At 36.8% G+C, this 26309-nt stretch overlaps 1 protein-coding gene across 4 annotated transcripts in view; it reads left to right on the plus strand.

Annotated features, from left to right (window-relative positions):
• CCDC91 (coiled-coil domain containing 91) overlaps positions 1-26309 on the plus strand; it is a 117367-nt gene that overhangs the window by 59523 nt on the left and 31535 nt on the right. For all 4 annotated transcript variants that reach the window (XM_042050709.1, XM_042050706.1, XM_042050707.1 and 1 more), the window contains 4 exons: positions 4743-4850; positions 18515-18607; positions 18788-18856; positions 20548-20724. In XM_042050709.1, the coding sequence (XP_041906643.1) occupies positions 4743-4850; positions 18515-18607; positions 18788-18856; positions 20548-20724 (447 nt within the window). The remainder of the gene's footprint in view (positions 1-4742; positions 4851-18514; positions 18608-18787; positions 18857-20547; positions 20725-26309) is intronic.

Consider the following 26309-nt stretch of genomic DNA (forward strand, 5'->3'; position numbering starts at 1 on the left):
TTTTGATGCAGAGCTTTTAAGTAACATTCTAAAACATAATCCAGCAACGTGTACACCATGATTTATATTTCACACTGGTGTTACATACGAGTAGGTTTAATATTTTCAAATAGTGCTATGCATCTGGGAAGCCTATGTTTTGCATGGGTCAGAACTACTTTTATACTATTTTTTCAGAAGAGATAGGAGGGGATAATGACCTCTGCTTTGTTTTTCTTCTTGGCTTTATTCTGACTAGCATTTTCCTACAATAAAAAGAGGGAGTTGAAAGAAAGGGTTTGGCAATTTGTTACTCCTAGGGAATTCGGGAAGAATTGGGGGTATCAGTCTGTATTTTGGCTATTTCATTCAAGAGGGATTCTCATAAATTCTAGCTTCTGGCCATACAATAAATTCTGTCTGGGCAAGTAGCTGTGGTTTGTATTGCCAGTAGAATGAAGACATTATGCACTAGGCCTGTGCAAGTAGGTTGGTATTAAAAATAGCCTGGGGTGTCTGTGTTACACTTTTGGTAAAACCATAGTTATTGCACTTTTGCATTCTTAAGTATGAGGATAAATTTTAGAGATAATCTAGTACTCAATACATACCACATACTGTAGAAATACAGGATGAAGTGTTGTGATCATTTGTGGTTTTAAGCTTTTCTTCTCATATTGGGCACTGTGCAGTTTTTCACTCCCTGGTCTGTGTTCAGGAATGCCGTTCTCCAGGGTTCCCACCACACAGGGAGTGTGCTGTCAATTCCAGGACCAAATTTTCTGACCTGTGCTAAAACATGTAATAGATGTGTATTCCCTTAAGAACCATCCAGGGTGATCATGAATCTTATTATGATGTTTGCATTTAATTTCAGTTCAAGGTCTTCTAAAATTATTCTAATGTATGAAACTTAAAGCTAAGGTTAGTTTTTTATCTGAGCTCAAACAGGGGTCCAGACTAATTTACTTCGTTTACCTAGCTTAATTTAAGAATGTTTTGTACAGTCATTTAAATGTGTAACCCATCATATATGAAACTAAAATGAAGACTCTGGGTTTCAGTCTCTGTTTCTGTCAGAAGCTATCATGAGGTTTTGGTTATTGATGGAAAATCAGGATCAATTCTCTTTTTTGGGTCAGTAGAAAGATCAGAAGGTGGGGGAGAAGCCAGTTTGGATGGGTCTCTAGGCAACGTGGTCTAGTGGAAGGTTGTCAGAGACTGAAAAATTATAGTCTATGACTTAAACATTTTCTTAAAGGACTTTTAAAACTGTATTACAAAAGCTGCAGAGAAGACTACCACACCCTGACTGAGGCCTGGCACTGCTCGCTGATGAAGAGAAGATAAAGTAACAACTCAGGGCTGGGGACATTCACTGAGCACAGGCTTAACACCTCCAAGATGAGGACCACAGCCCCAGGGCTATCAGCTGCCAGGCTCGAACAGACCCTGCACCAAAGGGTGGAGGGAGGAGAGGCTTTGGGGGTGTGTTGGAAACGCCTCTGGTCAGAGGTGCAGTGACTGCCCATCCTCCAACTGTGCCCAGCTGAGGGGTCCTCACCAGGGGGGAGGAAGCTTATCCACAGCAGAAGGGGGTGACATGGCCCATCACAGGGGCCCCCCCCAAAGGGGTCCCCAGACCCTGCACCAGAGCCCCTGAGATGATGCAACAGACCCTCAGTGTTGCAAGGGACAGTGTGTCAAGCCAGCCCCTGCAAGAGAGGCACGTGGGCATTCCCACCTGGCCCGAAGTGTATATTAATCCACAGAATTCTGCACTCTTTGGGGTGTGGCAGCGTGGCCACGGTAGCGCCAGGGGACCCTCACCAGCAGCAGAGCAGATGGACGGGAGCAAGGAGACGTCGTTGGGACCCTCAGACGGGTGATTGCTTCCATCTAACCCCTGTCACCTCTCCCTGTTCCCCCACCCCCCACGCACACTTCTTTTTCTTTCTCTCTTTCTTTTCCCTTCTCTTTGCCTCTTTTACTATTAAATAAAATACATCCATTTTTTGGAATCAACATTTAATCTCGTTTGGTTTTAATGTCATTTCTGGGAATATTTTGAACCTTCTAAATTCTTTCCAGTTTATGCTCAGAGACTTAGCTTGCTTTGCTTTTCTGGGTTTAAACCGGATCGTAATAAAGGTGTCCCTGCCCATAGCAGGGAGTTGGAACTACATGATCTTTAAGGTCCCTTCCAACCCTTAACATCCTATGATTCTGTGATTCTTTGATGGCCTTTCCCACCCAGTGTTAAGGAAGTTCATTGCACAATATATAGAAGGAAAAATTAATTAACAAGGGCATTCATATTGAAATCCTACCCTTGACTTCATGCAATAGATACCATAGGCTGTATTCTGCTGTAACCTTACCTGAAATGATTCAATTAAAAAGAGACTGTTTCAAGAATACCAACTTTGGTATTAGATCACTGACCATAGATTTATGGAATATCAGCCCAGTAGCATAATTAATGATTCCTCCTTAACTAATTATGAAAGAAAGTGGTGTTTCAGCAGTGATAAGAATATTTGTCCAGAATAGCAATTAATCAAAAGACTTTGTGTCATTGTAGTTGTAACTATTATATTAGAGATGCCTATCATCAAGTAGCCAAATGTGTTTCAGTTTATTAAGTAAGTTAATTGGTAAATGAATTTTTTTTTTAATTATTAAATTTGAGTAGTTGATTATCTTGATATTTTCCAAAGCTTTGGATGGGTATCACACATCTGTGCTGTATTTCCCATCAGGAAACCTGTAGTACTGCGCAACATAGGGAGATTTTTCTCTCTTTCTCCTTACTTGGCCAACTAGTGGAACAGTCAAATGTAGGATCAGCCCTGTGGTACTATTTAAACTGTGTTTTAAACTATTTAAACTATTTATTCTGTGTGTATGACAGAAAAGGAAGGCTTTTGTTTCTGATTGTGGAATTTTATGTATTTTCAAAAGAAAAATAGTAATAATAAATTAATTTTAAAACTTTAACAGCCTTGACATGCCATCCAAAGAATAATAATTATTTCTTTGAAAACTGAAAGTTCTTTATACCGTTTAACGGGATTTTAACAGTTCCCAGTAAAGTTTGCACAGCAAAGTGCATAAGGTGTCTCAACCCTTGACATGAGCAAGAAATGGCCTGAGAAATGCCATTGCAACTTAATGACCATTCTGTTACTGTGTTCCCTAAGAACAGAATAATTTTATTTTCTTTTGTGCCAGTTACATGAAACATTTCTTGCCACAATAGTTTAGGCAAAAAAAAAAGAACCCAAACACCAAAGTCCAGGCTTATTTTTTGCCAGTGATATGTGGCTAATTCTAATTTATGCAGAGTAGGATTTAGTGTGTAAAGATTCATGTACAGAGGTTACACTTCTTTGAGAATTCAGTTTTTCTGATTGCTTGAATTCCTATGAATGAAAGATTTTAATTTAGTTAGAAATAAATTGGCTTTTTTGAAAGTAAACTTACAGTTTGCTAAATCCCCTGCCAACACCAGTAAACATATCCTTACTCTTTGATTAAGCATAATTTGTAACCTTTTAAAATCACTGAACTTGTGCTGAGAACTGCTACCGTGCTATAGCATTACTGAAGAGCAGCGATTTTGGCATAAGAGGATAGTTAGTGGAAAATTTGAAAAGGTAATTCAAAAATTGTCAGAAGATTTTATCTTTTTTATACATTTTTAGGTTTTTTTAAAAGTATTCAAAATTTTATTTGATGTGTATGTTATGTTCCATGAAGTAAATACATCTCTAAAATAAAGATTGTTTGAACAATGGGATTTTTTTCTTTATCTGCATTTGGGCCAAAGGTCTGTTTTCTATAAAAGTCATGTCTGTTTTAACTTACCCAGTCATTTTGACTACTTCAGCATATTGATTACTAGTTAAGAATAGTTTGGTAAATTGTGTATAAATACCCTGATGAATATTTGGAAAGTGGCATAAAGACTTTATACTATCAGGGAAGAAGGCTTAAATCACATGAGCCAAGTAAATGTTTAAGGACACCTGAGCGTAATTCTTCAAATGGTAATTTGGTTTCTTCACGCATCTTCAACTTTTTTATTTCTCTTTCTGCATTCAGATGCTGGAGGCTCTGCAGGGTTTAGCCAAGCATGTGTGAGTTCAGGCATGTGCACAAGCACGAGTTCACACACTCACAGCTCCTACTCCTCTCACCTGTTTGTTACTGCCTTGGTACTTTGACTTTCCACACTTCGACTTCCACTGCTTCACCTTTGAGTGTGAACATCCTGGGGGGGCATTCTTTTATGTTTTATGTTACTCAGAATTTCCATCTGCTTTTACTTGACTTGTGGTTGTGAAGATCATGCTTGGCCCATGGGATCTTACACAGTGCCGAGAGGATGTGGAGTTTTGTCAGCCAGGGAAATATGTCTGGCTTTTTTTTTTTTTTTTTTCTCTTCAGCAGCTTTCATATGCTCCTCTTCTTGTGTGGTCCCACTAAACTGAGTATATTTCACAGAAATACTCTCCCTCTCTATCTTCTGTGTGCTGCTGTCTTTTAGGCAGACTGTATAAGAAATCTGAGATCCAAAAAGTGTTAGTCCTGACTGAAAAGAAGGTAGTATTACATAGAAAGGTACTTTAATCGCTGCACATTCCAAATTTATAACAGCATTCCACATTCTGGTTATAGACAAGTCTTAGAGGATCTGAAGTTACCAATAAACATCCCAGTTCTGTCTTTGTTGAGTATTTTGTGCTTTCTTTTTGCAGGCACTGCTACAATCTACAGTTCAGCAGCAAGAAGCAGCTATTGAAAAGCAGTATGTATTAGCCATTGAAAAGCATTCTCGCAAATGTGAAGAGCTCCTTGATGCCCAGGTATGGATGTGCACATGCAAGAATTTCCATGATTTTCTTTTACTTTCAACTCTTTCCTGTTTGAAAAAAGTATTAACATATATGATCCCCAAAGAAAATGATCCATCTTTCCCCTTGTTTCCTCAGCATACCGCTAAACACAAGTATTTAAAAATGCTAAATAAATAAGGACTCTTCATCTGCTGGGATCAAAAATGTTCTATAACACTGGAACCTGCTTAGAACAGATTCAAGGAGAGTGTAACACTGACAAGAAGTCTCAGAGCACTTTAATACTTACTTCTTAACAGCTGCCATTTTCTGTGGTCTTGGAGAAACCATTCAATTATTTTTAATTTATGTAATTAAGTGCAGGATTTGATTGTGTGGGATTTGCATGAATTTTTGGTCCAAATTTTGTGATGGTTCTTAGATGGTAGACAAAAACATGTGTTGTCCACACCTATTTTTATTTCATAGAAATCTAACCTGAAAATAAAAAGCTATGAGGAATTATATAATATCCAGAAATGTAGATATATATATATATATATATATATATGTTAGTGGCCTAAATTTGTTCATTTAGCATGACTTGAGTAAAAGCACACTGCACAGCAAGTATTTGAGATCACAGCAATTACTGATGAGTATCTGAACAGTGTTAACCTGGTTTATTCTTGGTTGGACTGAAGTACAGCTCTTGAATCAAAATAATAATGACCACGAGCATGTAAGTTTAAAAACCAGTAAGTTAATTTGCTAATAGCCCCCTGGAGTTGTTTACACTATGTTACCTTTTAAGTACTTTTAGCAACAATTCTGCAAAATATACAAAGGATAGTATTTTTTTTTAATTTTTGTGGAGTGTATTAGACCTAAATACATCAGAGGTCCCCTTGAAGTACTCCACCATTTCCAAAAGTGTTTTATGACCATTTGGGTTTTCTGACCATATCAATTAACACCTAGTGCAAATGTGTATTAAATATATAAGTATCTGTATAAACAGTATGAAGGGAAGATGTAATAATGTGGAGAAATTGATTGCATCATGAGTGAGGTTATTGCACAGAATTGCAGTTGTTTAATGCTTGCTATAAAGCTCTGCCTTAAGAGCAAGTAAAAATGAATTTTAAAAAACTGGTTTGTGTTTTTGAAATGAACATACCGTTTGCTAATTTGATAATCACTTTCTGAATGTTAAAAAGGAGTGAATCTCATACAGAAGTGTCATAGGAAGATTTTTTGAGAGTGTTCTTACAGACTGAGGAAAAAGTTGCACCTGTGATCAGTTAGATTTGCATCAAACCCCCCAAAATGGGACAGAAATGTGGAAACATGTTCGAGAGGTTCAGATTTACCTGGGGAGAATCCAACAATGTCAAGAGCTGTTCTTGGTCAAAGGAGACTGGTTACAACAAAACACTGTGCCCAGTTCACATCATGTCTGCATTTAACCCCCCCTTTGGATCCCACAAAAAATGCAAATGTTCACTTACATGCAGTCAAGGTTTTTCACCTCTAATTGTAATATAAAACTGGGATTTTGAAGCCTAATCAAATAGACAAGTGTGGGTGCTTGTGGTTGAGCTGTCAGGTTTAATTAAATATGATTTATACTAGCATATTTTGTTCACTCATAAAACTTTGTTGAAAGATCTGAGAAATAGGTAGTATGTTTTTATTCTTTTTGAACACATCTATTCTTAAATGTATGTTTTCGTGTCTGTTTTCACATTTCTGTTTCTTCAAATAGTTTTCTTACATGCTAACACTTGAGATTGATGAAATTACTGCTAATATTTATACATGGACTTGATTGCTATTTTGTGTTATGGGATTGTACATGCATAGCCAGCTTTACATGGAGATTTATGAGTGTTTGTATCACTGTAAAGGATTTTTTTGGTGCAGCAGTAATCACACAGTGCAAGTATACACTCAGCACAAAAATTGCTTCTTTTTTTGGGTTCCCTTCTAATATTTTTGCCTTACAAGCAGTATTTTGCCTTCAAAGTTTTAAACCTATGTAAAACTGTCAACCCACATAGTTTTTTGTCCTCTCTTTCCATTCCTTTTAAATTTTCTGCTGTTTTATTTCCAGTTCCACACAATCAAGATTATCTCATGATAACTCCTTTCTCATGCTTTCTCTTACTCCCGTTTCCCCGCTAAATTCCCATGCCCCTCCCTCCCAAAAGTGTCTTTGAGAAGGAGGAAAGGCTCTTTTTCTCTGTTTCTCTTTAACCTAGTGTTAAAGTTTATTGAAGTTTATGATTTTGAAGCTTAATTTTATCAGGTGGAGATGCAGGTTAAAATCCTGTCTAGAGGGGTGCTATCGTGCTGATAACATTCAGTGTACAAGGCTGTGTTTTCCAGGATGGGGGAAGAAGTGAAAGACCTCATTGCATGGTTCTATCCCAATTTCCTGCTGGAAAAATACCTGCAGTTGATATTTGATCATTATGTGTCAGGCTTGTCAGCAGACTGGCTCGCTGTAGGTAGCATCCTGGATGATGATCACTGGAGTGGTTCCTTCCCAGGAGACCAGCCTTTAGGGCTGCTGGTTTTTCCAAGGAAATACACTTCTGTATCCAAAGAAGCATGGGCAGCAGGGGAGGGGGGATTCTGCTCCTCTGCTCCTCTGCACCTCTGCCCCTCTACTCATGGGAGACCCTCCCTGCAGAGCTGCCTCTAGCCCTGGGGGCCCAGCACAGGAAGGACAGGGAGCTGCTGCAGCCAGTCCAGAGCAGGGACACCGAGATGCTGAGAGGGATGGAGCAGCTCTGCTGGGAGGAAAGGCTGAGAGAATTGGGACTGTTCAGCCTGGGGAGGAAAAGGCTCTGGAGTGACCCAATTGTCCCTTCCAGTGTCTGAAGGGAGCCCACAGGAAAGATGGAGAGAGACTCTTGACAAGGGCCTGGAGTGACAGGACAAGGGGCAATGGCTTCACACTGACAGAGAGCAGGGTTAGATTGGATATTGGGAAAAAATTGTTCCCTTTGAGGATGGTGAGGCCCTGGCACAGGTTGCCCAGAGAAGCTGTGGCTGCCCCATCCCTGGAAGTGTTCCAGGCCAGGTTGGATGGAGCTCTGAGGAACCTGGAATAGTGGAAGGTGTCCCTGCCCAAGGCAGGGAGGTAGAACCAGATGATCTTTGAGGTCCCTTCCAACCCCAGACCATTCTGTGATTCCAAGATGTCAACATTTCAAAAAGCAAACCAGGCATTCTTGTGGCACATTCAGGGGCACCAGTGTCGTGGTGTCCTCCATCAATGAACAGGACAAAGAGAACTCTTTTCCTCTGTCCCAGAAATCAGTCATGTCATCTGCTGAATATTTAGGAAAGCTATGCATGTCAGTTTTACTTTTCTAGAATTTGAGGATATCAGAAAATGCCAGTTGAAAACACATCTCAGTTCTTTACAAGTTGGAAAATCACAAATTTCATCCTCATCTTTTTCTGTGACACAAAACCTTTGATGTTGCCTTCTGGAGATGAGCACCAACTGTGATCTTGTGGTTTTACTCATGTGCTGTGTGAAAACACATGCTGAAAAATGTGATCAGCAAACTTTTGAACAAAATTTTTTTTAAGACTCTTACTATTCAATCAAAGCAGATGATGTTAAAAATGTGTCAATAGCGAAGTACATTCTTTAATTCTTTATAAAACAGTCAATGATATGCGTATTAAGGTAAAATAAAATCTTAAATACCTACAGCAGAAATAATTTTCCCTTTATTTATCCTGCACCTTTCTTTCCTTAACTTGATGTTCTCCTTCCTCACTGTTTGTAAGCCGTGTGAAGCAGGCATTCTTGGATGGTGGGGGATTAAAGTATATATGAAGTGAGGCTCAGAGCACACATTTACATCTTAAGTGATTACTTGGATCACTGTTTCCTGTTTTTCTCTGTCTTCTGATGTTTCGCTATCAGTCAGAGATACAACTGGACATTCTGTGCAGTGTTTTCGTGCTTGAATATAGTTAAGGGGGATACATTTTACTGTGATCCTTCATTATGTTAGTCTCACATTTCCCATTTTGATTCATATAAAGGAAGAATGAGGAAAAACGAAGACTAGAAGTATTTAACTCCACAGTTCAGTTGCAGACATATTCCTTTCCTGTGCTGGGCTTTGTTTCCTCTTCTTAGTTAGCACTTAAGGACATGTGGCCTACAGTTTTCCTTTGTATGGAATATAGAGCATGCATGTATTTTGTGTGATGATTTTTTTTTTCCATGTTTAAGAAGCCAAAGGAGTGTAATTGCTGAGACAGAACAGTATTGGAGGTGTCATACAAAAAGGAAAGAACTCAAGGGCTCCATTAAATGCTTCCCTTGGACACTTTCCTGTCGGTATTTTTCATGATGATTTTATGTGTGTGAAACTTGTCTCAGATTTGTAGATACAAGAACATTTAAGATAAGTAGAGCTACCCCCATGTCTTTAATGCTTTTTCCACTCTGTCATGATGTTGGCTGTCATTTGTATGATAAATAGTAGCTCAGAATCTGTTGCATGAAATCTTTTGTCTCTCTGAGACTCACTCAGAGAAGTACTGGTTTATCTTCAGTGTGAAAACAATTTGCTGACAGGTCAATCAGAATAAAAGTTCCATGGGCTGGAACTCATCTTTTAAAGTTTATGATGCTTTCAAGACCAGTCTGTGGGCAAGCAGAAAACTGGTGTGACAATAGACATGAGCTGCTGGAATGTGATAGGTATCTTATCTTCTCTAGTTTTTGGATGATTCATTTTTAATGGGTTTTGCATAACCTTTTGTGAGAAGTGCCAGTATGTCTCCCGACAACTCCTAGAATGTCAAATGTAAGAAGTACTTGTACAGCAAGTGATTGTTTGTATGCCAGGGAAAATGTTTATTTCATTAAGCAACTTAGTTTCATAGGAGATACAATTTTCTGTGATTTCAAATAGTTGCTTTTATATCTACTCAAAATGTGCCTCATGTTTCTCTAATAATGCTTATTTTCTGAACTTTGATTATGTTTTCCTCCTCTTGTAAACAAAAGAGGCTCTGTGTTTTTCGCATCTTATGGTAGTAATTGTGAAATATATTTAATGCCTGATCTTGAAGGGGCCATATGCAAACTAGATTCTGAGAGTCTTGTGAATATTTGCATTTTTAGGAGACATTGGCCAATTTTTGCAGTGAGAGTACTAATCCTGAAGACTTGCAGACTGAAAATACGAACTCTGTGGTGGGCATAACCTTTCTGGTTCATTAATTCCAACTATGATAGGTTTGGAAATTATTTAGCGTACTTACCATGTCCCCATCTTCGGGCATTTCCTCTCAGTTCCCAGTAATCTTGTCTTTGCTGCTGTAGAAATATTTGTATATTCCTTCCCTTCAAAACCAAGCACTTCCAATCAGTCATTCCTGTTACATTTTCATGTAATTCACCTTCACATAATTCATCTAGTTGTGTCTTTTCAGGTCTGCCAAGAGTGAAGTTACTTTCTTAGAACTTCCTTATTCTCTGGTAGTTCCTCGTTATGTAAAGAGGCAAAAAACCAGGGATTGATTAAAATCCTGTGTCAAATTTGAGAAATTTATTTGTGAATTCCTGATACCTCTTTGGTTTCTGTGTATATAGAGAGAATCAAAATTAAAAGAGCAAGAATCAGCTTTTACTGTGCTGGGATGGCTTTTTGTTTGTTTGCATGTTTTTCCTAAATTAATAAAAATTTTTCAGGATTTATCCTGCTTGAGCAGGGAAGTGAGACCAGATGACCCACTGTGGTCCTTTCCAAGCTGACCCATTCTGTGATTCTGTGGTTCCATGAAAAAATCTGAAAACAAGCATAACTGTTTGGTGGGCTTTTTTAAAATATAAACCCTTACCAGAGTTTTCTAACCTGATTTCAATATGCCCACTCTCACATGCTAGCTGGAAGTTGATTTTGCAGTCCCTTTGCACTGTTAATTCAGCCAGGATTCTTCTAGTGTCTCCACCAAAAATCTTCTTTGGAAATTACATTTGCTTCCTTGGATTTGTCAAGTGGCACTTGAAAGTAGTTCTTTAGAGTGATTTTTTTTTCCCCCTCTTTTGCTTATATAACTTGTTATCTTCAAACCTTCATTACTTCTTAGGAATTTGTACCATCAGCTCTTGTCAATACTCTGAACAGGTAAGTAATATAGAAAGATTTTTCTCCTCAATTATTTTCCCATCAGCTGTAGTTGAAAAAAAATTTGAGTTTGTTCTGTTTTGTTGTCTTCCATTATTGAATATTTTGCTGTTTACATTGCTCATATTTTAGGAGTTCATTTCCTTTATTTCTTCCTGATAAATGGAGCAATTTGTGGAGAACTCATATGGCCAGTAATTAGATCACAAAGTAGAAGAAATGATTGATGCTTTTTTATTATTTTCATATTTTTATAAAGTTGGTTATCTCTGTTTCCCCAGGAGCTCGAAGTGTGTCACGTTTTTAATGGTCTCCATTGCTATGTACGCTTTCCAAGAAAAGTATTTTCATTATTAGATTACTTTCTATATCTTCTTACTTTATTTATAAAAACAATGAAGTACTTATGCAGCAAAATGTTTTAACCTTAATTTCAGCCTCTGATGTGCCTCACATGATACAGATTGTGCACTCACTGTATGCTGCTGACTGGAACCCTGTTTAAGCATATCCCTAGTTATTTTATTACCGCTATTACAATTTTTCTTTATGTTTACATTGTTTTAGCTTTTCTCATGTAATAATGTTTTTCTGATTCCCAAGCTGTCTCTTAGAAAAGCTTTGCTGCTTTGTTAGGCACTTGGACCTCAAACTGGCAAAAAGATACAGTTCGACCATGCAGTAATAAGTTATAATTTGAGGAAGTGGAAATATGTACCAGATGTTGGAATTCTTCACACAGATTTTCCACCTTGCACTGCCAAACACTGAGATGCCACAGATAGTGAGGACAGTAAGAAACCAGTTACAGTTACCAGATCTTGTCATTTGACTTAGGCATAGCTTAGCAGTGGTGAAGAAAAGGTGCAGTATAAAAGAAAATGCTGTTGAATGTAGCCAGCCTTTTTTAGAGAAGCAGAAAACTGTTACTAGTATTTTAATAAGGTCGCCTTTTTCCTCAGGATAATATTTTGAATAGGATGTAGAAATGGGAATATTTTGATAACATTACAAAATCATGATGTATTTTTGTTACGTCACCTTCCTCTCACATAGATAATAATGTTTCCCATGACCTGTGTTATTTCTTCCTACTGTTAGATCCCTTCATGAGAGACAAAAATAAAAGTAGAACTTTGTGAGTTAAGAAGATTTCTTTTAAAATAGATGAACAGATTTGAAGTGTTGAGTTCTTAAAAAGCCCCATCCAGCGGTTTATGTCCCATGCTGATGAATGAAGTGCTGAAACGTTTCCTAAATGTGCCTGAAGATAATTTTTCCCCAAGGCTTGAGAGAGGAGGGTGGTTCTGTGTCCATATATTTTGAATGTACACAAAAGCCCCAATACTGCAGATGACATTATGTCTGTGGTTTTTTCTATGAAACAATTAACTCCAATGCACTTTTCATTAGATTAAAAAATTCAGTAGACACTTGTTCCAAGGAAAACTGGCCATTCACTGAGGGTGAATTAGACATGAATGTCTTAAAATACTGGTTTTGATAATGATGTCATTAAAAGAAACTTCTAAGTGTCGTTTCTTTAGTGTGTGACAATTGTTTCCTCAGATGAAAGGTGTGGAAGAGGGAAACACCAATAACTTGTTGCAGTGATACTCTAATTAATGCAAGGCCTTTTTTTCCTGTTTAGTGTTAGGATATTCATATTAACTTTGGTTGTTCTGTGATGTTCTTTGCTGTTTTATTTTTGACTTATTATCTAACTGACTACTTTTACATAAGGTAAAATAGCAGCTAAATAAGGTAGAATAGCAGCTAACAAAATGAATTTTTCCCTGCTGAATTTGGTGATCCATGCATGATGATTTACCCAATATTGAGAAGGAACCAATCTACAGAAACATGAATTGGATGTCCATTACTATAGCAAAAGAATTGCATTTTTATTTGTGGATTAAATCCTGTACACATTTCCTTTAAAATGAAACAGTACAGGACTCAGAAAGAAAGTATTTTTTAAAAAGCATTTCAGTTCATGCAAGACACCCAATTTTTTGTTTTACTTTAAATTTGGAGTTTAAGATTAATGGGAATATGCAAGAAATTACAACTGCACTAAATTAGAATTAGTTATTAATAGCTTTAATGCAGCACTTTAGCTGTAAAGCAGCTCATCTCATGCATTATTTCATTCACCCCATAAGTTAGTGTAATATCTTCTATGTAATCCTTCAAATTATGCTTACCTGAAAGAAAAATTTCATGATTCCTCAGAAATAAATTTAATATGTAAAAATAACAAAAAAGACTGACTAGTTGCTATTGTGATTAAATCTGTTTACAATGTCTTCTCTGACTCACATTCCAGGAAAAAAAGGAAGATTTTTTTGATTTCTTTTTTACAGGAATCAAGAAAAACCACAGGACCTCTGTATTTATATTTGAATCTACATCAAACAATTTTCATTTGGAACCATTGCCTAGAGAACTTCTTGCAGGGAGGAAAACATTATAACCTATTTTTGAATGTCTTTTGTTTTAAGCTAATTTTCACAAGACCCTTCTTGACCCTCTCATGCTACTTTCCAGAGGGTAGGGTAGAAATACTAGTGTTTCTCTCCACTGTGGAATACCACTTTTTAGAAAAGTTTCGGGGTTTTCTTCTATTTTTTTTGGAAATCTCTTTCCTATGTCTCACTGGGCCATCATGTCATGAGACAACTTGCTCTTCAGAATTTTTACAACTCAGAAATTTGTACCTTAACCCTATACTCCCTGTCAATGGAATAAAAGGAGGTAAATTATAGCTTTGTTGGAAAGAAGTCTGAGAGTGCTAGGCTATGGAAATCAGCTAAAGTGATGCATTAAGGAGCTGTAGTATTTGTTGAACCTAAGGTAAAGATTTTTTAGATCTCTGTGAGTATCTCTACATAGTGTTCAACTCTCTACTGTGCCTTATAGATAACACACACAGTGTGGACGTGCAGCCCAGGAAACGTACACTGGGTGAAAACTTCCCTGGTGCTCCAAAGTGGAGCTTTCACTGAGATTTCTTTTTGTCCCACACTGATTCATGCACCCTATTTCCAGTTCTGTAGCCATAACCTTTTATCAGTTTCCATCTTTGCTCTTTATTCCAGAAACTCTGTAAGGTATATTTGAGGTATATTTGTTTATTAAGAGTTGTATAATTGGATTTAAAGTTCCAACGTATTTAGATTGGTTTTTTACCTGTTTTCTGGTTCTTGGATTGTTGATTAATAAAGGAAACCCTCACCTCAACTTCTGTTTAAAAACTTCATGGGCTCTTGCAGGGGTTAACTACTTTTTTCCAAATTTAAGGCTTCATATGTAAGTCACCATCCTAACTTTCACAGGAAACCTGGAAGACACTTGGTTACTTTTCACAGGACCATTAGGTCTGATGAACTTATTATCCTACTTAGAGGAGACAGATCACTCTGCCTTGAAAGCTTTTATTAGGTTTACTTTGTGAAGCATGGGCAGTGTGCTCTTGACAGGTACAATTACCAGGAGAAAGTGGCCTCTCCATTGCTTAGGAATGGCAGTTCAGGGTATACGTAGCTCAGAGTGGTACCTGAAGTGTCAGAGCTCCTCCATTATTCCTTTAACACTGTCTGACAGAGAGAGGAACATGTTGTTAATTCTTACCTATGGAAACTGCAAATGTGGAAAGAGATTCATTCAACTCACACCCTTTGTCTGGCTCTAATTCCTGGTGAGAAAGGGAGGGTTTGTGAGATAAGGATGCTTAGATATGATCTTTAATTCTGCAGTGGTCTATTGTTCAGAGGCCTTTACTACAGCTGAACAAAAATCTACAAGCCAAGTAAGTGAACCTGAAACTTCCTCTTGTTTCCTGTTAGCTTTAAATAAAAAACACTTGAAAGCTCTCAAACCTTTAAGTGCTGAAGTGAAACTGTCACCTTCTGTTTGTTTTTAACCTTCAACTCTCTTTGATGAACTTGTCTGAAACAGCAACTGAGGAAGCACTGATTGTATATAAAGTTCACCATGTGCATTTAGTACCAGACTCCAAAGTCATTCTGCATGTCTTGAAATTCCATGTACCAAACACTTCTCTATAATAATTTCTACTTTCAAGGGTGTATGGATTATTTTAAAATCTGAAATACAAACCTAGCTGCCCAAACTAAAGAATAGTTCCAAAAGGGTTAGAATAACTTGCTATGCAGGGACATTTAAACTAGGACCTTGGAATTCTGTTGATACAATCATGAACAATTCTCTTTGAATTACTGCCTTTTTTTTTTTTTTTTTGCCAAAGTCTGTCTGAATGCTTTCATTATACAGAAATAGCTAAAATCTTTGATTGTTGATGAAGCCTTTACTATCCATAACTTCCCAGATGTCCTGCTCAAGTGATATGCATAACCAAGATCCCTGAATATGCCTTTGAAAGATCTGTGCTTCTGTAATAAGGAATTCAGATGCATTCAGGTGCATTTTTTTCTAGAAAATGGATTAATAATACCACTGAGATCACTCTACATCATTTTAATAAGCACAGCTTTCCAGGACATTCTGTGCCTCTGTATGAGGACTAACACTACTGTGGGGCATAGTACTTTGGAAAAAACCAAAAAGTTCTTGATTGGTAAGTAAATAGCATATTAATTGCATGCAGAATGGAAGCTGTCATGTTGTATCCATGCTAATTATGCCATATGGGTTTTCTGGACTCAAGACCTGCTTGAGGGAGAAGCAGTTCACATAATATTTTATCCTGTTCTCTCCATTTCCATTTACTTTTTTTTTTTCATATAGTTTATGTAATGTAATAGCTTAAGGTGTGTTTCTCTCTGAAAAACAAGACTGACCAAATATAGATTCTGAAGCCAAATAAACAGTTCTCCAAGGTATTTCTCTGAGCCTAATATAGGAGAATTTTCTTTACTGGGTTGTATGGACAGCTGTTGCAACATTTGTGATGAATAAATGAACTTTTGGAAGTTCAGATACGAACATAAGCATCTATGGGAGGATTACTCCACATGAATAAGCATTTATATTGCAATAGGAAAGGACATACCAAGCTATTCACAAGAGACTTACAGTAATGAAATTATAAATTCTGTATTTCCATGAGAAGTATTTAATGTAAAATAAGTTGCATTGAACTATGACAGAAGTTATGAGCTTCTATTTTGAAAGCATTCTAAATGTCCTTACAAATACTTAACCTCTGGTATCTTGAAAAATATGACCTAACATGTTTTTATAAACAGATGCAATTCTTAAAGAAATTATTACTGAATTCCTGTGAATTCCATAAAACCGCAAATGCAATACCTTATAGATCTTTTAGTCTACCAAGGAAATAGGAGAGCCTAACTCAAAGCAGTCACACTGCAGCCACAGCAGCCTTCAGTTTTTTGGAATTGTTTCCTTACTAGGCAACTTTTTTGTGGTAAAAGTCGTTTTTGTAGTTAAAGTTTTGGTTGTGATATCTGTATTTTTCAGGATTGTAGGTCCCTGACTGGCTTATGAGAAGTTAACTCTGCATGGGGGTTTAGATCATGTGAAGGGCTGTGGTCATCAAACTGTTTCATCATCAGAGGGGAGTGACATTGCGTTTCTCCACTGGCCATGTGTACATGTTCTATATTATATTAATGCAAACATCTGCATTCCTAGACTTCCAGGAAGGGCTTTAATGCCTTGTTATGCATACATGGAAAATAAAATTTTAAAACCCTTCTGAAGTTTAAAAGCTGAAAATTGTAGTCCCATTGAGAATGGTGTGAAATACATCTTGTATTTCACTGCCCGTTGTGGAAGCTTGAAATGTGGATACAGGTAACTCAGAAATCTGATGGACAGTCTTCATATGAAACCTGGAAATGTGATGGTCAGAGTCAAGCTGGAATTCACTGCCTGCCAGGCTTAAACTAGAAAGTCTCATCTCACTGAACAAACTGACTTCCATTTTATTGCAGGTGCTTTCAAGATAGAGGTGATTTTCTCTAAGGAACTCTCCTCAGAAACTCCTGTGCTGATCCTTGACAAGCAAAATAAAGATTCAGTAATTTGCTTGACATGATTAGTAAGCCTTGATTTGTGGCATATGTCTGCAAAAATATTTGCATGTGTTTGTTTTATATTTTGTCATTGTGAAAAAACATTTGTAATCTGTGCAGTTAGTCAAGTGAAGAGTGACAGAGAGCATTTAACTAATAAAATCCATTTATTGTTTCACCTTTAAGTTACTGGGAAAATGTAATTTCTGTAAGTGCCCTGATAGTTAAAGCTAATGTCTGAAGACACAAGAAAAGTGAGTTACACATCATTAAGTATAAACATGATGTGAATTTTGCTACTCCTTCCACAGGTGTTTTCCATTAGAATATGTCTGCCACATTCAGACCTATTTTAAGTAAATTCACAAGGAAATGCCTCTTCACGTGTTTATCCTGGAAGGGCAGATAGGTGTTTTTCTTTATGAAGCAGTCTAAAAGTTTTCTATTCTTCAAATGAAAAAATATTTTTCAGAACATAGTATTGCAGTTTGGTAATGTATTTCTAGCTGCCATTAGAGACACTTGAAATTAAAACATAATAAAAGTCGTGAAACAGAAATGACTGTTTCTTAGAAATGCTGGTGAAAGGGGGATTTGCCTGCGTAACTTTGTGTAAAAAATTTATGTTTGTTATATACACTTATATTAACATAAAACTCTACTGTAACACTTTCCTCTTGGTGATCTTGTAAAATGTTATTGTGCATTGATGCTTTACTTTCAGGTTATAATATATCATCTCTTCAATAACATGTAAAAAAGTGTACTGACTTGCTAGCAATTGTATCATGACAAATACGTAGCATCAATAATTTCCAGCAATAATTTTTAGTTTGGAAAAACAGCTTAGCTCTTACAGACAAAACCCACATCCTGCAAATTCTTTTCTTGATACAGAGAAAAAAAAATAAATGGGTTGTAATTATGAACAGTGACAGGTTCTATGTCTGCATATAGGCTAGGTGGTCACTTCAGAGTTCATTTTCTCCCTGAAAAAATGTTTAGGATAACAAGAAATGGACAAGAAAGCAGCATTCTCCTTTGTTCACATTTCCTGACTCTCGAGGGTCATGATATCACAAATGGTTGAAAGAAATACATTTGCCTTCTGCTGTCTGTACATATAACTGAGAGGTAATACAAGCCTAATTTTAATTCTGCAACTGTTTAAATGAAATCAAGTGTGGTGTTGCTTAGACCATCTTTATCAATTGTGTAGGTGTTGCTTTCACATAGTGATTCATTTTTCAACTTTTTTCCCCAATGCTTTTTAGACTGAAAGGAAATATTAATTATCCAGGAAGCTAAATATAATTATTGTCATTTTTTTCATGACATGAAATCACTTAAAGGAGTGCTGTGTATGTAATTTAACTGAATCTGTGTTTTAAGTAATTTTGTGAGCAACTGACAAGTCCCAAGTGTCTTGGATGAATTCTTTTTGTCTGTTTTATTCACTGGCTGTGATTACAAAAAGATGAATGTTTTCTCCCAATAGCATCAGCGACTTCTTGACATTTTGGAAGCAGAAAAAGAAGTGTTATCAGAAAAGATAGAAGAAGCTTTGATGCAGCAGTCGCAAAAGCACAAGGTACTGTTTTGTTTACAAAAAAATAAGAGATCAGATCAGCATCGTGGACATTATTGGGAATGATCCTGTCACAATTACTGACAGGAAGAGGAAGCTTTCTTAAGCACTTTGGCTGTTTGGAATGATTTTTAGCCACTCCTTTATTGTCTATTGGAGTTTAATTTTTCATAACACTTGCAGGAAGTGCTGGACAAATGTTTGGATGAAGAAAGAAGGAGGAGCAAGGAGGCTCTGGCAGCTGCTGCAAAGGTACCTCTCGTTAATTAGTAGACCTGAAATATGGATTCCATGTGTGTCATTAGAAAGTTCAGATACTTTTGTTTCATAACTAAATTTACCAAGCTCTTTGTTCTCATCTGTGTTTAGAAGAAGCTGGTTCTACTGAAAATGAACATACCTGCTATATCCCATGCCTTGATACAGAGATGTAACTTCCTTTCCTTGGACAATAGCCTCTGAATTGTTTGTAACAAGAAGTCACAGTATTGCAGTTCAGTTGTTGCTGTTCCCTAAATACCTGCTTTTGTGGTCTTTCAACATCGGTGCATCTTGATTTGAAGAGCTGGGTAGCAGGGTCAACTGAAGATCTTAATAAGACATGTCTTATTTAACTTTCTTTGAATATGGTCATTTTCAATGAGAAGAGAACTATTTGTAAAATCATACACGAAGAGGAACATTTTAAAAAGTTTTGAATTATTTTATATAAGCTGATGTTTGACTAAAAGTGACTATTCAGTTTTTAAATATGATTTCTCCTGCCTATTTCATTATGAAGTGCATTGATTTTGGGACAATTATTTTGTAAATGTTAAACTAGAATTCATTTCTAATATTGATGAAAAATCCAGTACAAAAGTTCAATTGCATGTAAGGATCTGGGGCAGCTAGTGATATGTATTAACTAGCACAGTTCAGCAGGCTATATTATAATTTTCTGCTTGGTATTTTTGTGTAGTATATGAACACTGGCTGAGCACGTCACTGAGTAACAGTCAGTAGTACAACAAACAGTTCTTACATGGTTGATATCTACAGGAAAATGTGTGTATAATAAAACATCCTATTTTAATTATTATATTTTTAAAATATCTAAGTAGAAAATCAAGTCCCAGTGAATTGCAAGAAACAGCTTTAGTTAGAAGTGTAGGTGTCTGATGAATACAGATTTTTTTGCTTTTTATGACTTGACCAGTTCCTTATTACCTCCAAAGGGCATAGGAATAACCTGTAAGCTTATTAAAACTGAGAGGTTTCTGAATAAGGTTTGTCAGCCCATGTTTGCTTATTTTGAACTTCAGTTTGCCATTATTTATTTGTAGATATTATGCAGTGGTTGTCTTGCTGATATATTTGTGTGGCTATGCATGCGTGGAACTGTTGGCTTTAAATTCTCTGTGATTTCAGATAATGGTTTAATATAATGATTGGGGGAAAAAATAAAACAGTACTTCTTGTAGCATGGCCTAAGGAGCTTTGGGAGGGAAGACACATTTGTTTTAACTATATATTGGCGAATTTTCTGTAGAAAATGCTCAGAGTGTTTTTGCACTTCAGATATTTGCAGATAAGAGCAGGAATATCTCTTACACGGGAATATCAAGGGAGGCCCATGATGTGCCTACTCCTGCATGGGTTTTGCTGTAGTTTATTTTTTGTGTTAAGCAAACTAGTTATGAATTCCTGTGTTTTCAGTAGGTGGGAATTTAAGATCCTTACCTGTAACTTCCTTTTCCTTTCTGTAACTACACAAGTCATTGCCCAGAGGTAATACCTGCTGGTAGCACCTTAAGATAAATTGAACCTCATAGTTCAGAAGTGAAAATGTTCATACCCCATATCTTGTCAGCTTGTAGACCTCATTAAAAGAAGGTGATATATATGTTAGTCAATCAGGTTGTGTGTGCTGCTCATCTAATTGTGCCTGATCTGTTTCAAAGGCTGAGAAAGAAGTAGTGCAGGAAGCTGTTCTGAAAGCAGTGGAGGAGGAAAGGAGAAATATGGAGAAGATTCATGCAGAAGAAAGAAAACTGTGGGAAGCAGAATGTGATAGTCATAAAGAGAAGATTGCTCAGGCTGTTTCAGAAGCCATGCAAGAGCAAAGAAAGCAGAATCAGGTTCGTGTGTTCTACCCTCCCATGCACCTGCTTTGTATAGTTTTGGTTTTTCTTTTGAATGTCTTCAGTTGTTGTGGTAGATTTTCCTGTGACATCTGTCACTCAGTTGATATTTACAATGCACAGCAAGCTGTTTATCTTCACCTAGACTGTGTGTATGGGGAGAGGCTGGCACATACACAACAAAATTCCTGTGACCTTCACAGGTACATACATAGAAATGATATAAATCATGCCTGGTTTTGTCCTCTGACTTCAAAAGGAGCCCAGGACAAGCAGCTCAGAGAGTGGCATTTATGCTGTTAGCAGTTTAGATGACTTCCATACCTGTGGAAGACTAAAGATGTTACATTTGTTCCTTATAGAACAGGTACACAATAAAGAGCGGGTTATAAAAACTGGAAACTTCAATCAGTAATGAACCAGAAATGTTTCTAGAGTTAATCATTAGAGAGTTGCTTCTGTTATAATAATTGTTTGTCACGTAAATGGAGAGGGACATTCCCAACAGTGCTTTTAGCAATTCTAGGAACGACAAATTAAATATGTTATAATAGCAGTTAAATTACTCTTCCAAAAGTTGAATTTTGTCATCTATGATGCTTGGAAGAACAACCTGTGAATTCACTGATTTCTTGGTGACATATTCAAATATTATTGTCTTCAGAATTTTAAGGAGCATATATTTCATTGGTGTGTTGGAATTTGATATTGCTGTATTTTTTTATGTGCTGCATAAGAAAAAAAGAAAACTAAAACTTGAGAATTTGAAGTAAAATAGAAGTCCTCTTTGGAAACAGACACCATTTCCCTTTCCAGTGTTAAACAAAATTAATAACCTCATATACCTAATCAGCTGTAAAAAAAAAGTTTTGATGCTGTGCCATTATCATACTCTGTGTTGCTGACATTCCTAATGTAAATAGAGTGATTTAATTTTTTATATCTTCTTTGCTTCTCTTAAATGTAAAGGTATCAAATGGTGAAACGTCAGTTTTCAAGATTTTCAGTGAGTCTTCAGGAACTCAAACTCTACTTCAGAACAGAAAGATAAACATCTGAGTTCAAAGCTAAATTCAAGCTGAGAAAAGCTGCTCAGGCTTTAGTTAGATACAAATCATTCAGACTGTCCAGAGTGAGAACTGGTACCAGTGGTGTAGAGAATCACTTCATTGCAGGGAGAGTGATGAAGTATTTGTTTACTGCTGTAAATTTTATAGCTTGTGGAACATGAAGAGCTTAATAGGAGGAGGACTATGGTAATGAAGTTTGAGAAGGGTTTTGATGAATCCTAAAGATTTTTGGTGAAGGAGTCCCATGGCTGGGTGCTGGAGTTCAGCCAGGGTATTTATGGATTTGGGGAGCACTGGGTGTCCCAGGGCTGGGAGAGACATGGACTAAGCTGGGATAGTGACTTGGAGCGGGTTTGCCTTCACTGTGCAGGGTACTGCAGGCTCTCTAGTAGTTGATGTTGCCTTTGAAGTTGTCACAAGACAGGATGACATTAGAAGTAGTTTAATACTGATGGCTGTATTCTTTGATAAAGCCTTAAGTACACTGCCATGTCAGTGCTTCCCTGAGGAAGCAATTCAGGCCTCCCCAAGGGACAGGTTTTTCTACTCAAGCTGCTTTTTGATCAAGTAGTTCCTTGTGATGTCCTTGTTGTGGTGGTGAGCAGCACTGAGGTGTTGGAGACTCTTGTGATTGATTCTGCTGTAAATATCTTGCACTTTATGTAGTCCTTTAGTAGTGTCATTAATTAATTCCTTTTCTTTTAATGCCAAACAACTCTGACAACTTTTGTTGTAACAGGAATAATTTCTCTTATTCAGTTATGACGTGATTATTTCTCCTTCATGTTGATGCCTTTTCCTGGTCTTAAAATCAAGAGTCAAACACGGTTAGAAGGGAAGAAGGGATTTTACCTTGGTATTTATTTTAAGGATCCTTAGGTGCACACGTCCAGGTCAAATGCACCTCCATGCACACTGCAATGCCCCCCCACAAGATCTGGTACAACATTATAGGTCTTACTAATTAGCATGTCTATCAAAGATTCCCCAATGAGAGGCTCGAGTGAGCCCTCATCCCCAAGGAACCTTCCCCTGGATGGTTCTATCTTGGTTTACAGAATGTGTTCTGGAGAGGACCTTGGGGTCTGGGGCACACTGATCCCTAGCTACGAAGCTTCTAAAATGTTTAGTCTCCTAGCTGAACAAACAAGTCCAAGAATGTAGGAAAAAAGCACTAAGAATACAGAAGTTGTAAAAAGGTGTAACAGGGGTATAAAAGAAAAGGCAAAAAGTCATCATGGCATCAATGTCAGGTTCATTTTTCAAATACCTAATCTATTTTTAATTAAGGAAACATGCAGATTTTTTCTTCAGATTTCCAAAATTCTATCACGTATATGTATGGTATATATGAAGTTAGAGTCTTTAATCTCTAATTAATCTGCCATCTCCCCTCCCTGGGGAGGATGGACTTTCATGGAGAAATTGGTTTCTTGGAGAAATTTTCCCTTTTTCCTATGCCAAGAACTGGCATATCTCCTTTAGGCCATTGCAATTATAAGCATACACCAACTACTAAAATTTTCTGTCAGCTAAAGAAGTCCTGCAGAGCTGATGTGCCAAATGATAACTTCTAAGTGGTGTCAGATACAACTTTGGTTTAACAATGAAAAACACTTGGGCCTACAAGGACTTTGTGTGTGGGCATTAATTTTTTCTGTGTAGAGCCTTCCACACAGAGCTGTTTCTTAATTATGTTTTATTTTCTGTAAGATTTGTCTGACAAGAGCTATAACTGCACTCTTGACTGTTGCAGTAATTGTTTAGACAGCATATCAAGTCAGCTCTGCAATGGCCAAAAGTCAAACAGAGAGCCTAACATTTTAGACAATGAAAAATCCTAGAATAAAATTTTATTTTGCTGTAAATTATTTCAAAAAGATTTGCATTACTGATTTGAACTAAAACAAAGAAATTAAGCATATTATTAAAGAGTAGGAGTTTTCCTTCACTAATACTTCACTAAGTCTGCAAAATGGGAAGATCACAAGGGCTTAGTGTAGTCTTCTGCAAATAGGTGAGGCAGAATGGCTTACAGTCAAAGTGCCCACAGTTAACCCTGGGAATAATTAATGGAAAAAATCAAAACCATTGAAAATTTCATTATTTTCTTTGAGATGCAAACCCACAGAGAAAAAGGCATTTTCATGTGCATGGGGTAAGAGTTGATAAAAGACATATTTTTAAAACTGTAGCACAACTGTGCATCTGTAAAATATTTAAATCATGAAAATGAGGGAAAAGAAATTTCTGTTTCATAGTGGAATGAATTTTTTGGCTTCTCCTTTACCTTCTAGACCAGAGAAACATGATTAGGAAGTCTGATTCGTAGCTTTAAAAGAGTAATTTGCCATCCATTAATTTTCTTTATTAAAATAAAATATATTGGTTTTTTTCACCAGTTTTTAAACACATGCACTAGAAGTTATATGGCTACATATGAGAAAGCAAATGGAAAAAACCATTAAAATATGGTCATTAACATTTCATTGGTCAGACAATTTTAGCAGAAGAACAACAAAGGTTTGAAGATCACACTTGTGCTGAATCAGGTGGTGAAATTTCCCTTCATCACCTAAATAATTTGTTTAAGAGAAGAAAAGATGAGTGTTTCATTTCCAGGGATGATACAGGTATTGTTTTAGACTTTTTTGGTGCTGTTGTTGCAGAGTGGCCAGGAAGGAGACCCATAGGGGATGCAAATCTGGAAGGTTTATGCAGATGCCTTCTATGTGTTAGATATTCATGAGTGACAAGACTTTGTCCTCAAAACAAATGTTTGTCCTCAGTCAAGTAGTTGTCAAGTCTGCAGATAAGGAAATGCTACTTCCATTTGAGATTCATGGTACTAATTTAACATTGCCAGAGAAAAATCTGGAGACTTAGGGACAGTTTAATAAATAAATCATGATTAATATCAAATATTTTGTTACCAAATATGACACAGCAGAGTAAAGATAAACTTACAGTGAAAGTGGGAACTAAGACATAGTGAGTTAAGATTTCAGCTTGATGGAGCAACCTTGACGTGTACCCCCTTCTTCGTTTTCTTTAAGAAATTAAAGGATTACAGTAACATGAATATTGCAATTTTTTTTTTTAATGAAAGCTTTTCATGAAAGCTTTGACTGTTCAGTGACTTGGGGTCTTTACTTAGAGACATGATATTTGTACTTAAAATAAAGGTACTATTTTTTGAAGCCTTATTACTCTGAAGCGTAAATGGGATATTTTACATCACCAGGGAAATGGTAACATTTTTTTAGAGCACTCTCTTGAGGCTGTGAGGTATTAGAAGTCCAGATGACTTTCATTTTGGTTGAGACTGGCAACATCTTCGGATTTTATAACTGTGTTATTCAGGTGCTTCATGCTTTTATTAGAGTTTTTTGTTGTTTTTTTGTTTTGTTTTGTTTTTAATTTAGAAGAGCATTCTCAGTTTGGGGGAAGAGCAGGCTTGCCTTTTAAATCAGGAAAAACAAGCTCTCCTTGAATAAAACGAGTAGTCTTTTGATTAAAGATTATGCTCATTTGCACAGGAACCTCATGATCCTTTCCAACACATTGAAAAGTCATCATAGATTAGGAACTCATCTGTTCATCAGACTAGACGTAGCCTGGCATGTCTCCAGTATTTTCTTTTCCATTTTTCATACATTGTCTGGCATTTTTTACAGTGGTATCTTCCCTGCAAGGAGCTTAATGTCTGGTAGTTGTCAGTGTTGAGAGGAATACCTGGTGAAATTCTTCCAGTAGATTTTTTTTTCTAGAACACTTATTTGAATAAAAAGTGGATATCCTCTAGATAAGGAGAAAGTATAACAGGTGCTTCGGCTGAGGCAGAAGCTTTTTACCCCAGAATTCAAAATTGCATTGAAGCTCCTGGGGTACAGCTCTAAACTGAAAAAACAATGGACAATTCTCTCTATCATCATCTTCTTAATGTTTGTTTGTTTTTACTCATTGAAAAAACTGAAATCCAAAAATTCTTTGGGTATATAGGATGATGATATCCATACAATTTTGAATAAAGTCTGCTGTATTAAATTCATAATGAGGGGGCAATGCAGATCACCTCCCATAGCTGTAATGCAGAGCTCTCTGCATGGCAGTTGTTACCATTTTACAGAGCCAAATACTCAGCTACATAAAGGAGCTGAAATCCATGGTGGTGTGGGAGAGAATTAGCAAAAGAAACTGAAGAGAATTTACGCACCACTATTTTTGTTTTAAAATAAATTCATTAAAAGTAAAATGAAAGCTGGCAGCTGCAGGGTGAGCCCTGGAAATTTAAGTCCATCTCATAACTTGAAATAAATAATTCTGCTAAGGCATTTGAAGCAAAGAATCACTTTTGTCATTTCCTGAAGGCTTAAATTTAAAATACTGTATATAATGTAGTGTAGTTTACCCTAATTCTCCAGGGGAAAAGAGACTGCCTTCATCACTGCCATAATCCACACAGCAGATCCATTAGAGACTCAAGTGTTCTGAAGGCTGTGAATATTTAGG

The sequence above is a fragment of the Corvus kubaryi genome, unplaced genomic scaffold (genome assembly GCF_017639235.1).
Source record: "Corvus kubaryi isolate FWS band 111438036 unplaced genomic scaffold, C.kubaryi_AGA036_p1.0 74, whole genome shotgun sequence".
Lineage (NCBI taxonomy): Eukaryota > Metazoa > Chordata > Aves > Passeriformes > Corvidae > Corvus > Corvus kubaryi.